We start from the raw sequence: 17,309 nt of genomic DNA on the forward strand, positions 1-17,309 counted from the left end.
CAGAGTTTTATGGACTGTGACTGTGTTGGCCATAGCATATGCTTTCATCATTTTCATCTTCATCAAATTGCTGAGTAAATCCTTGTGAACTGTAGAAAAGGGTGGGTGCATCCTGGAACAGAACAGTCCCATCAGGATAAAAAAGCATTTCATTGCTTTGCATTGATTCACTGTAATTCTTCCTTCTGAGATCAAGTGGACACAAACCATGCAAGCAAAATGACCTCCAAAGCATATAAGAGCCACCATGTTTACTTTTAATTTGCCACCCGTCTGTAAATCAGTATTTACATTTATGAAAGAGAGCACAAAAATGTCTGAGTAAAATAAACAAACAATATTTTTTTTCTGTCATGTAAAAGTGACAAGAAATAAATCAAAATATATCAGCACATTGGAACAGTATGCAATAACAATAATACAAAAGAAACAGCAGTATTAACAGATAAAACATACATTTAATGGATACATACATTTTTTATTAGTGGATAAAACATCCACTGCCCTTATCCCACCCAACCATTATTACACAGTATGGGTCTAATATAATTTTTTTGTTTGTTTGTATTTTAAAGTACATATTTACTGTACCTTATATTAGGTGAATTCAGTGACCCCATGAGACAAGCAGTTAAAATTGGGTGTTCATTAAATAAATCAGCAATATATTAATTATATAAATTGTATAAATTAATACAAATAAATATTTAATTCTACATACACTGAGCCCTCTGCTTGAAGTAACTATATCGGTGCTGTATTTGCAGAAGCAAGGTGTCCATATCCACCACTGTAAGTATCACTAGGTTTCAAGTTGCTTTTTATGCATTGGTGAAACCAAGCTCTGAAATGAAAGCATGCTAAATTGTATGGTCCCCTATTCAAGCAATTTTAATAATCTTTTCATATAACCTGTCACCATGCAACATGAAACAAGACCCTATTTTCCTGGATCAACGTATAATTTTTGTTTCTGTAAGCCATGGGAGATATTTAAGATTAAAATGTCAATATCAAGCATGGTTTTGATATTAAAAGATTTTCAATGACTTAACCTTTCTTATGTAAACCATTTAGCATTACTGCTTCCACATCTATCCTTCTACTTTGCACCTAAATACCCTAGAACAAACTTACTAAAACCATGAAAACACCCCAAAATTCTAGAAAAAATAGTGGATGTCAGATTCATCATCATCATCATCATCATCATCATCATCATCATCATCATCATCATCATCATCATCATCATCATCACCCCCATCATCTAATATATAGTGGCAGCTAAAAAAGTGATTATACAATTGTGTTTAATGAGTCTTTTTTTTAACCTCTCGGTCTCTTGCAGTAACACGACCTTGCTCCAAAATAATGTTTCTTTTTTGTTTGTTTGCTTATTTGGTTAGGGTTTTTTTTTTCATTCAAATCTGATAAATGATGGTGCTTGCCTTCGACTCTATAAACATCAGTAGTGCTAATTAGATAATGCTATAGATGCAGCCAATGAAAATATACTTGCAAAAATAGGCATCAATCTACAGCAGATATATCCACTGCTAGGACATGGGTGCCAGGAAGTATAGCATTTCAATGACTTAACAGTGACTAAACAGTAATTAATGCTTTTTGCATTATAAAAGGAAAGAAGAAATTTGATCACCCAATTTCAACCAAAAGTAAATCAAAGTAATACATAGTGCATAGATTTTTATGGTACAGCAAGCTGTGCCAGCACTGATTACAGCATTCATATATCATTTATTAACACATCTATCATATTTTTGGCATTTGCCGATGTTCCTTTGTTGATTTGGCCCACTACTGATATGTCACAGGACTGCTGCTTGTGTCTGCTTTACTCTAATATTAGAAAGTGTGAATGTGGGTTCAGGATTTCAAAAAATAAAAAATAAGCCACAGAAAATGCTTGAAAGTCTCAGGTTGCTGTTGTCTTCCCTGTGCCCGATTGCCCTAAAGGCACACTGAAGTCCGAGTTCTGACTTCTCTCCACCAGGAGTTTATTCACCCCTGCTTCCTTGATAGGGACTGTGCATCTCAACATTAAGTGTGTATATGTGGTTCCAGATTTCTCTCTATGTATATATTGAATTAAACTGTGTGGACATTTGGCCTTCTGTTCATTCGAAAAGAATCTATGCCAGGGAATAGATGGCATTGACAGGTGATGTGGCTTCTGAGCTCTCATTGCCCTCCGTCTCTTCCTTATCCTTCCTGACCGTGTACTGGCCTATGAAAGAGCCATCCTCATTGAACTGGCCATCCCCTCCTTCTCCATAGTCTACTAGACTGTCGTCACTTTCCTTGACATTGCCGTCTAGAGAGGTCTGACTTCCCTGCAAAGGCTTGTTGTCCTCATCACTGCTGTTGGGGTAGAACAAAAAAAAAACCAGGTGGTTATGATACCATTCCACTTTGCAGCTCTTCCACATCATACACTCATAAAAACTGAATTTTAATTTGAATAAAAAGTGCTGTAAAGAGTGGGCACTCCAGAGATAATCAACTCTTTTGTTCACAAAGCAGAACTGCAGTTAGTAGAATGAAGACTGAAAACTGAATTTTGCACGCTGACTCGTAACCTTCCATTCCTATGCTTACTGCAACTAGAACAACAGGCAAAGCATAAACAGAAGGGGATGAATTGAACTGCCATGCTCCTTTGTTACCTTTACATTTTTCAAGAACAAAGGAGAATCTATACCTGATAGAAAAGATTTTCTACCTGTAGTTCAGTAGAAAAACAATAGCGCAAATGAATGAAAAACTAAAACATTAAAATAAAAGCTTAATTAAAAAAGACAGACACTTTGAAGGTAAATAAATGAGGTTCGGGTCTAACTTAGGTAGGGAAGACTTTTTATTTATGAAACTTTAATTCTGAATCAAATCTATAGCGAATCATTCTTTATGATTCAGGCAGTATTTAGCAAATAATTAGGACATACAGTATATGTCCTTTTAACTTCATGCTGGTGCTGTTTGTGAGGAAAAAGCCTAATCATGCAAGAAGTGTAGTACCTCAGCAAGGTGCCAAAAAGATGCACATAAAAAAAGAAAGAAATGCTTATGTTAACCCAAGATTTTGAAACATTTTTAAAATCAGTAATAATCAATAAATGATTATTCTCAGTTTGAAGAATATTATCGGGCCATGCACTTATTTACAGGAAATAAGTCAGATTACTTTTTTATTCTATGAGATCCAATAGTATGGTTAATTCCATACTCCATATTAAAATGCATTAAATCAATTTTAACTTTACATAAGCAAAAGTCATTGCCTATATATATACTGTATATTGTACATTTTTGCTTATGAAAATTATGATAAGGCTAGAAGACATGGTTCCTTGCTCTAAAAACTCAGTGAAAAAGCATCGGAAACATAATTAGAGTGAATTCCTTAATAAGATGTATATTATATTGTTTTGATAAATGTACCACAATCATCTAGCCTCCATCAAAATGAGATACAGGCCAACCTGAACCTGCTTGTCCTGAGTTTTTGGTTTAATCAATTAACCACCAGTTACAAGTGATACAGTAATGAAGCTCTAAGATACACATCGTAATGTATATACTGTAAGAACCTAAAGGAGTAAGTCATAAACCTTTAATAATATATTTTATTATTATAAAGCTCTGAAATAAAAACAAAACAATTTAAGGTCTAATTAAAGAGTTATATTAAAGAATCTCAGTGAAATTCACTTAGTCTTAAAAAACTTCCTCCAATACTGCATATTAGAATGTTTATTGACCAACATAGTGATTAAAACCAAAAACTCAATGCAGGCAATGTATAAACTGTGGAGTAGACAGTCAGAAGCAGCTGTTTCCTCTGCTTTCATACCTTTTTCTTTCAATGGACCTTCATGGACCAAGAGGGGAAAAATGACAGGAGGGTTAAAAATAGAGGAGTGAAAACCAGTTAGAAAAAGCCACTGGATATACATCTAACCAACTAGATATACAACTAACCAACGTTTTAGTTTTGTTTTCCTAATAATCTGTTCACTCTAAAGCACATGTTGTTTCTGCTTATTGTGTAAGCAGATGCCATTGCTTGTACCAAATGATACATACTTTTATATATACAGTATGCCTCTAGTAAATATAATCATACTGATATACAATACCAGTAAAATGCGACCTCTAATACTCAAGATAATGGATTTTACATGCATGTTTCATAGCTTTGTGTTAATTTTGCTGCAGGCCAGATAAGAGCACTGCCACCTTTAAATTACATGCAGGAATTTTTCTGTTTCAAGTTGTTGGCAGTCTTGCTGGATACAAGAACAGTAGCTCAAGGGTCTCAAACACTGGCAAATTGAAAGGCACTTTGCCCCTCCCTGCTCCTCCAGTAAGTCAATTTGATACCTATGTCACTGACTTTTTAAATAAAAAAACGGCAACAACAACAAAAACCCACTCAATTTTATGGGGACTGTTTCTGGAACATGTACTAGCCTACAGATGCTTTATTACTGAGAATAAGTTTAATGCATTTAAGACATACTGTATTTGACAAGTGTTTGACACCCTTGAAGATCTACACCATGGAACTGACATCGTTTGTCCTTTGCATCTAGCTAACTTCTCATTCCAGACACAACCAATAGCTGACATGCTCAGGCTAGGAGGGATGCTGTGTTAAAACCAAATACCTGTTTTCGTTCCTTTACAATGTTCGGTGATTGAGGGAACAAGGATTTAATTTGAGAGGTGTTAGTACCATAACTATTAATTACTTGCAAAACACTGAGCCAATCATGAGATAATTTATAAGATCTTATGACTGTATTAAGATGAATGTTAAAAAGTTGTTAAATTCTCATAAATTGCTGCACTGGCTTTATTTTTAGTGCACTGGTTAACTGGCTAATGTTCATGAAATACACCTATGTCATAGTTTATCTATTCATAAAAGTTATAAAAATATTATGGTGGATGAATGAACATTAAGATATTAGAAAGCACTCCTACGATGTTGCTAAAGATTTTCTGTCATGACTACTACTTAAAATAAAGAAACACATAAAATGTATATATATATATAAGGCTAGCCATAGATATGCACCACGCAGCAAAGTCTTGTTAGCTGTCAAACTTGTTAACACAGCATCTGTGTGGTCAGACAGTGAACAAACAATTACAGTCCAAAAAAAACAAAACTTATTCTTTAGTTTTAAGTCTCAGTTCAGGGCTTGAGCCTCCCTTCTTCTATAACAACAACACTGATCACTGGTGAGCCACTCCATGTTCACGAACAATGTACCGTAGTGTGGTTAGTGAGCTCTGAAAATGGATTTTGGTTAAAGCATTTTGTTACATTTTGTTAATAAATTTTGATAAACTTTTTTTGTCAATCTTTAATTAGTTATTTATTAGTTTTGATTAGGACATTAGGCATGCCTAATGTTGATTAGGACATTAGGCATGAATGGCATGTCCCCTTCATGTCTCTATATTTTCCAAGCTATCCTGAAACAAGCAAAAAAAGAAAAGGCATTTACCATAAAGGAAAACACAAATACATGCACAACATAATTTCCACAGAATCATTCACTGTGATTGATATTATATATTAGAGTAGGCTACACACTTACTGGTAATCAAATGATCCATCCTGGTCTTTGTGGTCCACATGGTCCAAAGGGAGGTCTTTTTTATCTCTCACTAAAGGAAAAGGGGAGTGAATGGACTCATAATTAGCGAATGAATTTCAGTTACATTGAAATATACTTTATACTGCATAGCATTCTGTGTGTTACCTGGATATTTCCCCCCTCTGCTTCTTTTGATAAAGCAAACAATGAGCAGGATAAGAATGAGGAGCGCAATGGCACACATGAGACCAATGAACCAACCCTGCGTAGCAATGTCGACTTGGTCCGTACTGTAGGCTGTCAAACAAAACACACGCAAATGCAAATGTACACACACACACACACACACACACACACACACACACACACACACACACACACACACACACACACACACACACACACACACACACACACAGTGAGGAGGGATTTGAAAAGCATACAGACAGGATGACAGAATAAAAACTGAAGCTTCTGACACCGAACCATAAATGTTATTTCAAGCTAAACAAATTACTCACCATCATTTTCCTGTGATTTATAATCACAAAACCAAAATTGAGCCTTTAATGAATCTCTTTATGTTTCAGTCAGCAGAGCCTTCACTGATAACTACGCTTTTTCAAAAACACATTAGCATCAAGAAAAGTGCATTAAAACCTGCATTATCAAACCCTAAATGTGATAACAAATGTAGCCCAAAAACCACATTCTTTAGATGTGTCCTGAGAAAAAACACACACACACATACAGTACACACACACACACACACACACACACACACACACACACACACACACACACACACAGACCAAATGAAGAAAATTCCTTGATATGTCATGCATTCTACTAGTACTCTAAAACAAATAATATATCCTTCAGCCTGTGTTAGTTTTTGGATTTATGCTCTGTAATCTATGTAATCTTGACTGTCCCTGAATCAGTCATGTGCTGTGTTTGTGGCATAGTATGATATGAAATGCTTTTAAAGCTACTCTGAAGCAGGGACATTCGATATGCTAATATCATAAACCAGTACAAGCCAGAGGGAAAACAAGTTTGAGGGAGAAATTGAGAATATATATATATATTCTCAATTTCTCCCTCAAACTTGTTATATATATATATATATATATATATATATATATATATATATATATATATATATATATATATATATATATATACACTGTATATACAGTAACACTTTTCACGGTATTACAGGAGAAGACATTTTGACTTCCAACATACATGGTACACAATCGTGCCTGTTGGTATTTCCAGAAGCAAAGAGATTTGCTGCATGATTCAAAACCTCAGAATAATGTAATTGTGCAAAATATTATATTTTATATTTCAATACATAACATATTATTTTTGTTACTAAAGGTATGACATTAAACCTTACTAGACTCTGTTTTTGTTTTTCTTATTACTGATTAGAGTCTGTTGCAAATACACTTGCCAATAGCACAAAATGAAACCAATTTCATGCTATTCCTAATATCCAAATATTTTTTAAACAGACAAGGAAACAGCTAAACCCTGTATTGCATCCTTTATACAGCCAGCCCTCACCTCCACTGGTCTCGAAGGTGACATACTCGCTGGAGACGCTGGGCTGGTCATTGGAAAACACACGGAGCCGGTACTTAGCTCCAGCTATCAACCCAGGCAGCTTAATTGGTGGTTCATTTTTGAACACCACAGTTTTCCTAGTAGACCCATTACCTTGGAAGGAGATGTAAAACAGATGTCCATGAATCCAGGACACAGCAATCTGCCAAAAAACATGACTGGAAGCAGCCTTCATTTCCACAATGTGATGTGTTGAGACCAGAAGGTGAAAGTGCTCATGCTGTATGTCAATAAAAATTAAAAGGCTAATTATTTGAGGAGAACGATCTAAAGAAGTCTAATTTTCACACCAGACAGTGTACCACAAAACAGTATGGGGATAAATCAGTTTTGACCAAATGGTGATCCACTTGCATGTCCTGACCAAAAAAGAACTAAGAAATGTTAACTAAGCACAGAAATTGGTATAGGAATCAATGGGCCAGAGGGAGAATGAAAAATGAAGCCCACTGACAAAATACAGGACTACAGATAGTTTACCTTTTGACATACTGTCTGGTGGAAAAGCATGTGTCTCTATAGCATGTGATACAATGGGGGGAAAAGTATTAATTTCCACACATGGTTTATAAAAATAATTTTGATTCTCTGTCAGTACTGCCAATTCTAGATTGAAAAAAAACAACTGAGCAACAGTCTCAAACATCTACAGACCTTTTCTTATATCAAACAAAAATTCACACCAAAATCACATTAAAGCCAAGCTAGTATAATTGTGTGAATGAGCATTACTTAAGTAATATTCCAGAAGCTGGTGACAACATGCAACATGCTAAAATAAAATGCAGTCACACACTGCTTGTCAAGATATCAGCCATTTACCCACCCTGAATTTTACCAGAGCAGCAATAAAATATGGTTTAAGCGTGATGCTTAGCTAAAGCTACAAGGTGAACCAAACATGATATTTATTCAGTACTGATGTCTCACAGATATTTAATGAAATAATGACCCATTATTTGTAGCTTTAGCTTAAACAGACAAGATGATTCGAGGGTAGGGGGTTTGGAGGGAATTGGGTTTGGTTATGTGGCTGGATTAGAAAAAAAATCTGCATGCCAGTATAGACTCTATACAAATGTGATTTTCTTGGTTGTCTTCATGAGCATATTAACGCACAGAGAATGCATGACGCACTTAAAAATGGAGCATAATGTTTTCACGTTTTTGGTCGATGTACAAAATACATTAACCCAAGGCAACACCAGACAAGCAATTCTCCTGTTAACCTTCACACAGAGCATGCAACGTCCAGTGACAGAAAGGGAGAGACATAAATTGTCTAATTAAATATTCTGTTTTGTGAGTGGAGAATTCTGCAGAGGTTACTTTATACAATGGTGTGTGTATACTTGATATCATACAGTGCCATGACATATAATCTATCCACTACTCCCCACAGAACACGGATTCATGTTCGTATTTTGTATGGTCTACTCAGATGAAACCACTAGCCGGTATACATTAACACTGTCTCAGCATGTGATTGCTTCATCATGGTCTCATATACATGTTTCAAGGTCATGACTGTGATTCTGATAGCCCCCTTGAGATGAAGGATAGAAATCATTAACTCCTTCATTTTCCCTCTCCCCTAAAAGACAAAAGAGGAATAGGCCTATTTTGTGCATTAGATGGCAGCCAGGCTCTTAAAGTTTGCTCACTAGGAACTGTGGCATAAAAGGCACATGGGGTGGAGGTAGACAATCAGATTCAAAAGGTAGTGAAAACTAAAGAAGTGAAAAAGGAAAGATAAAGAAAGAAAGAGGATAGAGAGAGAGTGAGAAAAAGGCAGAGTGTTCTACTCCACCAACATCTACTTAATACAGTACGTAGTTCCTGAATCAGCCGCATAGATGCAGTGATACTAAAGTATAACAGGAAAGAGCTTTTAATGATACTGTACAGTATGTCAGAGATCATCCCAAAGTGCTACATGAAAAGGTGGATGATTAAAATTTGGGATGTAGTTACGTTAGTAAATTAGGCAGAAATGTACAATTGTTGTAAGCCACATAAAAAGGAGATTTCCATCAGAGAGAAATATTTCAAGTGGTGATATTTTGGCATTTTGGTATAAAGAAGATTCTAAATTTTACTCCCAAAATTCATTTTACTCGTTCATTTTATTTTGTCTCTTTCTCTCATTCTCTTCTTTCCTCTTAATCACACTTTCTTTGTCCAAAAATACTCTAATCTCTCCCTGATCCTGCAAGCCATCAGAAAGAATTTGAGCTTTCTAAAGGGAACTTTAAAGACTCCTGAGGACACAAACCAAAGCCCAATAAAACGAGTAAAAGAGACTCATTTAATCTCTCACATATGGCAGATGAAACAGTGCACTGCTACTTTATTCTTTCCAAAATCTATGTATGGAATATCTATAAGGGTTACTGTACAAGAAGGTGCACAGCTTGAAAAGTAGCATTGCTCATAGCTGTTAGATATGATAAATGGTCCATTAATCTCTACAATATCTAAGCGATCACAGAACAAAATGAGCTGAAATTCACAGCAATATATTTGACTAAGTGTGTCTTAGCAATAAATTCGGCAAGATCTTGGTCTTGATTTATGTCCTAGCAAGCCCAGTCAAAGTACTGAGGTTCCCTTCATAAGCTCTCAGTGGGAGAATCTGGGTCTTACTGTCCAGTGTGGACTCTAGCACAAATGCGTTGCTGCCAACCGGGAGGTTGTGCTTCCAGCTGATGTTTGCATAGTCACTGTTAGCATCCACGGTCAGATTCCAGATCTTTACATGCGGGGCTAAGCAGAACGTGGGAGAGGAGTACATTTCACAAATTTCAACCACTGCAAGAAAGTGACAAGAGCTAATACTTACTACACCAGCATTTAATATGATGAAGGCCCTTCTAAAGCCTCTTCATCACATTCAGTAGAGACTGTCTTTTAATCTCATAAAGGAATAACAAGCTAATTGTATGCCACAGTCAATACAAATGATTATAAACATCAATACTAATTTCGGGAAAATGTCTGGGCAAAGGTCAAGTTTTAGTTAAGCTCTTCAAAAATGGCATCCATTCTATTGATAGATATGAATGAATAATATGAAATTTAAAGATACAACTGTCATTTAATGAAGTGCTTTCTACTTTTATGTTGACTTTTAATACTGTCTATGCAAATACCCAGCATGATAGGCAGGGTGGGTTGGGTTGTAGCGGAGGTGGTAGTACTGGGAGTGGTAGTTGTTGTAGTTGTAGTAGTAGTTGTGGTAGTTGGAGTAGTTGGAGCAGGAGAAGTGGGGATGGCATCAGTTGTAGGGACAAGAGTGGTAGTTGTTGAGGTTGTAATGGTTGTACTTGGGATTGTAGGTTGGGAAAAGGGGGGGAGAACAGTTGCAATCACCACGGCATCTGTGGATTCGATCACTGAGAGAGGAAGAATGCAGCAGTTAAGCATATCAAAATGTAGTTAGCAGCACAAAAGGTACACAAGAGAATGTCCATGGACTACAATGCTTGACAGAATTCCCACAACTATAATTCAGAAATCCTCCATTTCTGCCATACAAAAAAGATTCTGAGAAAGATTCTGAGGAACTTTTAAAATATGACAAAGATTCAATTTAGTACAAAGCATTCTGAATTGCTGGCACCAGATTCTACACTTTCCACTCCTTTAAGATTAGGGCAGTGGACTTCAGTTCCAGGCCTGAAGACCCCCAGCTCTTCTTTTGATGGGTAGTTAAATAGTTGTATAAATGTAATAATTACACAATTCTAAGTCATATTAGTATTCTTCATTATCAAATTAGTATTTTGATTATATATCATTTTAAAAAATAAATTATTATTTTAAAAAATAAATATTTTGACCTGTGCCTCTGATCATTTATGCAGTTATCCAAACTTGCTGCAGTAACACAATACGTCATACAGATACAGATCAAGAGCATCAGTTAATGTCTACATCAATACAGAATGATCACCTGGGATTTTCATTCACAATGGTTTCTACAGTTTAAGAAGAAAGGTAAAATAAAAGAAAGAAGAAAGGTAAATAAAACATCCAGTAAATATCAGTTCTGTTAGTAGAAATGCCATGGTGTTGAGTAAGGTCAGAGGAGAATGACCAGACTGGTTCAAGTAACTCAAATAACAACAAATGTGGTGAGCAGAAAAGCATCAGAGAACATACAAATTGCTATGCAAAACCATGCTTGTGTGATAAAGAAAATTATCATCACTATATGATATTGCATTCGCATAGGGAACTGATTATATTATATTTCCAGTTAAAATTATTGCGCAAGCATACAGTATGCATGTATGCCAAAAGTGCAGTCTTTATCTTTCTAATAAAATAAATGATGAGCCAAGTGGCATTTAAATCTGTAATGAATTGAACTGGTGTTTTCTGTCCCCTTTCACAATTTCATGCGCTTATCTCACACGGAGTTGCTTGCATTAGTCACTAAATGGTAGCCTATTTTATGTTCATTAAAGTGAAATCAATGTCCATCAATGCATATTTTTTAACTTACATACAAATAATAACATTATTTTTATCTTATTAGGAACTTTTTCAGACCAATGGTTCTGGGCAATTAAATAGTGAGATCTCCCTCACTCTCACTCATTTTCTACCGCTTTATCCGAACTACCTCGCGTCACGGGGAGCCTCTGCCTATCTCAGGCGTCATTGGGCATCAAGGCAGGATACACCCTGGACGGAGTGCCAACCCATCACAGGGCACACACACACTCTCATTCACTCACGCATTCTCACACTACGGACAATTTTCCAGAGATGCCAATCAACCTACCATGCATGTCTTTGGACTGGGGGAGGAAACCGGAGTACCCAGAGGAAACCCCCGAGGCACGGGGAGAACATGCAAATTCCGCACACACAAGGCAGAGGCGGGAAACAAACCCCAACCCTGGAGGTGTGAGGCGAACGTGCTACCCACTAAGCCACCGTGCCCCCTTAAATAGTGAGATATTTAGTAAATAAATAGTAAGAACAAAAAATGTAGATCAGAAAAAATCTATAATGAATGTTAAGGCCAATGGGCTATTACAGGATAGGCCACATTGAGTTCCTCTCCTATCTGCCAAGAACAGGACGCTGTGTCTTACCAGGTAGGCACAGGCTTACAGAAACAAGGCAGTTAAACAATGAAAAAACAGCCCAACTATGGATGGGTCGCAAGCTGATATCACATACTTATTTATAAACATGGACATGTCAGTGTTCTGCTCTGCTTCTACACAATGTACAAAAGGCAAACTCATAGTCTGGAGAACAACTGACATTTCGGTCTCATTTGTCCAGGAGCTCACAGTCATTGTACAATAAGGCACCACTGTTTGTGGATGTTTTTAAGTGACAGGATTATGGGAGCCCAGTGAACATTAGCCTGAGATGGCACCAGGATGACTATGGAAAGAAGGAAAGCTAAAGGAGGCAGGGTAAAGCTCTGGCAATATTCTTCAGTACACCCCTTCAGTATTCCCTAATGGCAGTGGCCTCTTTTAGCATTATAATGCAACCTGATAAACTGCAATAATTACTTAAGCATGCATGACAAAGAGTTCAAGGTGTTGACATGGCCTCCAAATTCCCCAGATCTCAATCCAATCTAGCTTCTGTGGGATGTGCTGGACAAACAAATCTGATCTACGAAGGCCCCACCTCAGAGCTTACATTATAGGACTGCTGCATCTTGGTAACAAATACCATACCGTAGCACACCTTCTGAGGTCTTGTGGAGTCCATTACTGGCTCAGAGCTATTTTGGTGGTACAAGAGGGACCTAACCAATAATAGGCAAATGGTTCCAATGTAATAGCTGATCACTGAATTAGACAGTAATCTAACTTTTTATTAAGGAGAGTAGGGAGTCCCTACAGGTCTGTAACTAAAAATGATCTAAGAAACATATGTTCCTAAAGTTCCTCTGAAAGAAAAAAAAAAACATCAAATATTGGGTGTGGCAGACTAGAAAAAGAGCAACCTCTTTTTTTAGTTGTTCCAGTAACACATGAATTGATTCAACACTGCCACCAAGTGGTGATTATATTTAAAGCTCATTCCTTATTGGATAATATAATTGTGGGAAATCCATCATGGAAAACATGTCCACCACCATAAATCATACCATACTGCAACCATTCAGGAGGGGGTTAAGCATCTTTGCACACAACACTAATAAAAACAGATGAATGACAATAGAATAGACAGCTTATTATATTTATATTATAATCCTTTAAAATAATTCACCATCACAGAATCATACCTTTCCCTTTATTAATCCATGTAAAGGCAGACACATAGGATAAGCATTAAAGCAAAGCTCAACAATTATTTTCTCTTTACAGCTGATCAGCAGGCAAAACATGGAATGTGCATGACAGTTAAGAACAGCCAGCAGCATATGAAACTGCATAAACACTACGGCTGTGCCTATCAGAGAATATCCCTCTGACCTTGAGAGCTATGAGAGTTTATGCTTTCTACAAAATACAGTGGATGTGAGCACTGCATTCCCAATGATCAGTCAGCAAGCAACTCAGTGCATTCTTACCTGTAAAATATCCTGGGGTAAATAAGACAGAGCTAACTACAACAGCTTAGAATAAAAATGAAAAATAAAAGCATAGTGGCAAAAGCACAAGCATTAATGATACATGGATTAAGCAGTGAATGAATAATTCCTAAACTTCTTACTTAAAGGAAGTTGTAGGAAACATGCTCGGGTATTAGGACGACAGTCTTCAAAGTCTTTGAAGCAAAGCAATTTAATGAATGAGTAAAATTGGAGACTTTTAAAACAGCATTAAACCTTAAATAATAATACATGGTATGTGTGATTGTATAACATTGTTGGAGACGCAGCTCAGCAGCAATCCCAAACAGCTCTCTGTTTCTCACACATTCATGTCACAGCATAAATCCCTTTTGAGAAGCACTCATTCACAAAGGCATCAGTTTCCTGCATGCTTAACTGTGAAATGAGAAGAGCATGCTGGGATAGGCCACATGAAACGTGACAGAAGGGGGCTCCATGATAACGGTGCTCTCAGGGATCCGGGGTTAACTTTGAAGAAATTAAAAGTAAGAAGTAAAAGAAAAAGACTTATAAGCCTGAATAATGTACTTAGACCAAAAAGAAATATGCAGGCTATGTAAAATCCTAATAAAAACAGTCACACCGATAAACCTAACACCATTTCTCTAAGCCAGTATAGTGTCAGAAAGTGGTAACAGCAGTGCAGTGAATGTGTCCCATCCCTGAAAGCACATAGTGATATGGACAAAAACAAAAGTATGGACACATAAACTGTTGGATAGTCATCAGAGTAGCCGGTGCAGTTAAAAACACTTCATTATATTGTACATGTTGACATGGAACACTGTGCCACACCAACACATACACTTCATTGTGTAAATCATCAGAATTTTTCATACCCAAGAATTTGATAAGTTAAGTTTAATGGACTGTATTCAGAACAGTGTAATTGAATTATTAATACTATTAATATTAATACTTAATACTTAATATTATAATTAAGTTAATATAATATTAAATAATTAATACTTAATATTAGTACTTAATATAGTTTAATATAATGGATACTCTGGATAACTAATATTCTTCTCTTTATAAGCCAAACCAAATATTGATCATTTGAAGATATGTGTAGTTTCAGTATTAATGTAATATTAATAATAATATTAATATCGTTAATGTAATAATTAATAATATTAATAATAATAATATTAATAATATTAATATTACATTAATACTGAAACTACACATATCTTCAAATGATCAATATTTGGTTTGGCTTATAAAGAGAAGAATATTAGTTATCCATGAGTATCCATTATATTAAACTATATTAAGTAGACAGCACCACTGTCTGACAATATGTTGTAACTACAATATTTCTACCTACACTAAAAACTTAAAATCTAGATTTTTTTCTTTATGATATTGCTTTTCCTTGCCATTAAATATTATCCAAATATTTAATAAAAATATTAAAAAGTACTTCTGGTATAGCTGAAACCAGTTTTATGCTTTCAAGCATTATAGGTACTGAACAGCACTGCATGCTCATTTGATATTTCTGCTGGTTCATAATGTGACACACAGCTTTGTTTGGTTGTTTTTTCCATTATTATCAGTATATACGTGTGTATATATATATATATATATATATATATATATATATATATATATATATATATATATATATATATATATTTATACGTGTGTGTGTGTGTGTGTGTGTGTGCGTGTGTGTATTTATATATATATATATATATATATATATATATATATATATATATATATATATAAAAATATAAATATATATATAAAATCATTTCATTTTTTTATCATTTAAATATCAAGCTACAGTTAGACAGTTCCCCTAATTCTCTTTTGTATTATTTGTAGTTATTTAAACTGATTATTTTTAATTATTTAATTAATTGTTTATTTTTAACAATATTTTTAACAATATTTTTTAACTAATTTCTTTTATATTACTTTTGTTGCAGATAACAAGATATAAAAAGTACATTGTACTTTTTACAAAGTACTTTTTACAGCTTTAAAGCAAATTTTGTTTTTTAAAGGGGATGGCTTTAACACACCAAAATAACTAATTCCTTGATACTTGTAATTTAGGCAAACTTGGCAACTTTAAAGCACAATTTTTTTTTGTATGTTTAAACTTATCAGCTCATCAGCTCTGAATACAGTCCAAAGAGTGCTGCATTGTACAGCCATGAAGGTGAATTACAATTAATAACGCAATCAAAATTTGTGATAAATATCAGAGTTCTTTCTTTTTATCTGGTTACAACTGCACTGTGCCAGAAAGGGAAAACAGGGAGACAAACAGAAAGGCAGACAGATCGACAGGCCATTCCTCATTACCTACACCTGTAGGGTCAGTACCTGAAGTCATAAAGTCTTCTTTTCACACCGAGAAAGATACAGACAACAGAGGAAGAGGAAGGGGAGAGGTCAGAGCATACTGAGAAAACGTAAGTCAAGAGGCAGATAGCACAAAAAAAAGAACAGAAACAGAGAGAGAGAGAGAGAAAGAGAGGATTCTCACAATGAAGACAGGGAAATGACAGACAGAACCATAGAAAAGAATGCTGGGTGATGTACATTCAGTGACCCTTACAACAGTCAACAGTGGCCATTGACCTGAGCTGAACTAGAGGACATCAGCTTTCAGTGGAAGGCATTCTTCATACTGTATTATTAATGTAAAACAAGCTTCTGTTCTGTGAGAACAAGAGCAAAGCTGCCTTGAGAGAACTCTTACACACTTTCCCCACGCATGCCTAATTCTCTATTTACATGGGCTTAAACACTCACTATGTATGTGACAGTGCTCCAGTACTGAAATTTAATCCAGTTTCATAGGATTAGTTTCTTACAACATAAAAAGCAGCATAGGAACATGGATACACAAATTACATTTTGTAACTAAGAAATTGTCAAAAATCAAGCTAGTCCTGCATTTCAAATAAAGTAAAAAAACTATTAGCTTGTGATTACACAATCATTTGTAATTTGATTCTTGTGCATACTGTTCTTTCTTGAAGCTCCCAATAATTCACTTCCCACGTTTACTGCCATTAATAATGATTATTTGTGATTCCACACTCACAACATTAAGTGGCATAGGCTCTACGTATAGTATGACAGCTCACCTTCATTAGTAAAGTGTGGTGATTCCTCAGCATAAACCTCACCAGAGCCGACCTGTGTCCGAGCAGACAGGTAGAACTTGTAGCGAGTAAAGCGGTCAGGCAGGCGCATTGTGTACTCTGTCTCATTAGGGAAGAAACTCAGGACTTGTACATCACCCTCCTGTGTCCCATTCACTAGAAATGTCAAAATGTAATTTTTCAAATCTGAAGTAGCAAAAGTTCCTTACGTTGCACTTCTAAATTAAGAAACTACCAAGTCCTACAAGGTCACAATTATGTTATTCTTATGTCTGTGAGCAGTTGATATTTTGTGCTTTAGATAGC

The 17,309-nt window shown here is 35.6% G+C and overlaps 1 protein-coding gene across 26 annotated transcripts in view; it reads right to left on the reverse strand.

Moving 5' to 3' along the window:
* Positions 1 to 1,424: 1,424 nt before the first annotated feature.
* nfasca (neurofascin homolog (chicken) a) overlaps positions 1,425 to 17,309 on the reverse strand; it is an 80,906-nt gene continuing 65,021 nt past the window's right edge. For 6 of the 26 annotated variants that reach the window (XM_047809264.1, XM_047809277.1, XM_047809298.1 and 3 more), the window contains 10 exons: positions 16,986 to 17,159; positions 16,195 to 16,233; positions 10,424 to 10,666; positions 9,918 to 10,037; positions 7,212 to 7,364; positions 5,799 to 5,930; positions 5,634 to 5,703; positions 4,692 to 4,703; positions 3,875 to 3,892; positions 1,425 to 2,379 (listed from right to left, as the gene is read on the reverse strand). In XM_047809264.1, coding sequence (XP_047665220.1) covers positions 2,154 to 2,379; positions 3,875 to 3,892; positions 4,692 to 4,703; positions 5,634 to 5,703; positions 5,799 to 5,930; positions 7,212 to 7,364; positions 9,918 to 10,037; positions 10,424 to 10,666; positions 16,195 to 16,233; positions 16,986 to 17,159 — 1,187 coding nt within the window. In that variant the 3' untranslated portion in view covers positions 1,425 to 2,153. The other 20 variants (XM_047809339.1, XM_047809343.1, XM_047809336.1 and 17 more) reach the window with 16 other exon arrangements.

The sequence above is a fragment of the Tachysurus fulvidraco genome, chromosome 2 (assembly GCF_022655615.1).
Source record: "Tachysurus fulvidraco isolate hzauxx_2018 chromosome 2, HZAU_PFXX_2.0, whole genome shotgun sequence".
Classification (NCBI taxonomy): domain Eukaryota; kingdom Metazoa; phylum Chordata; class Actinopteri; order Siluriformes; family Bagridae; genus Tachysurus; species Tachysurus fulvidraco.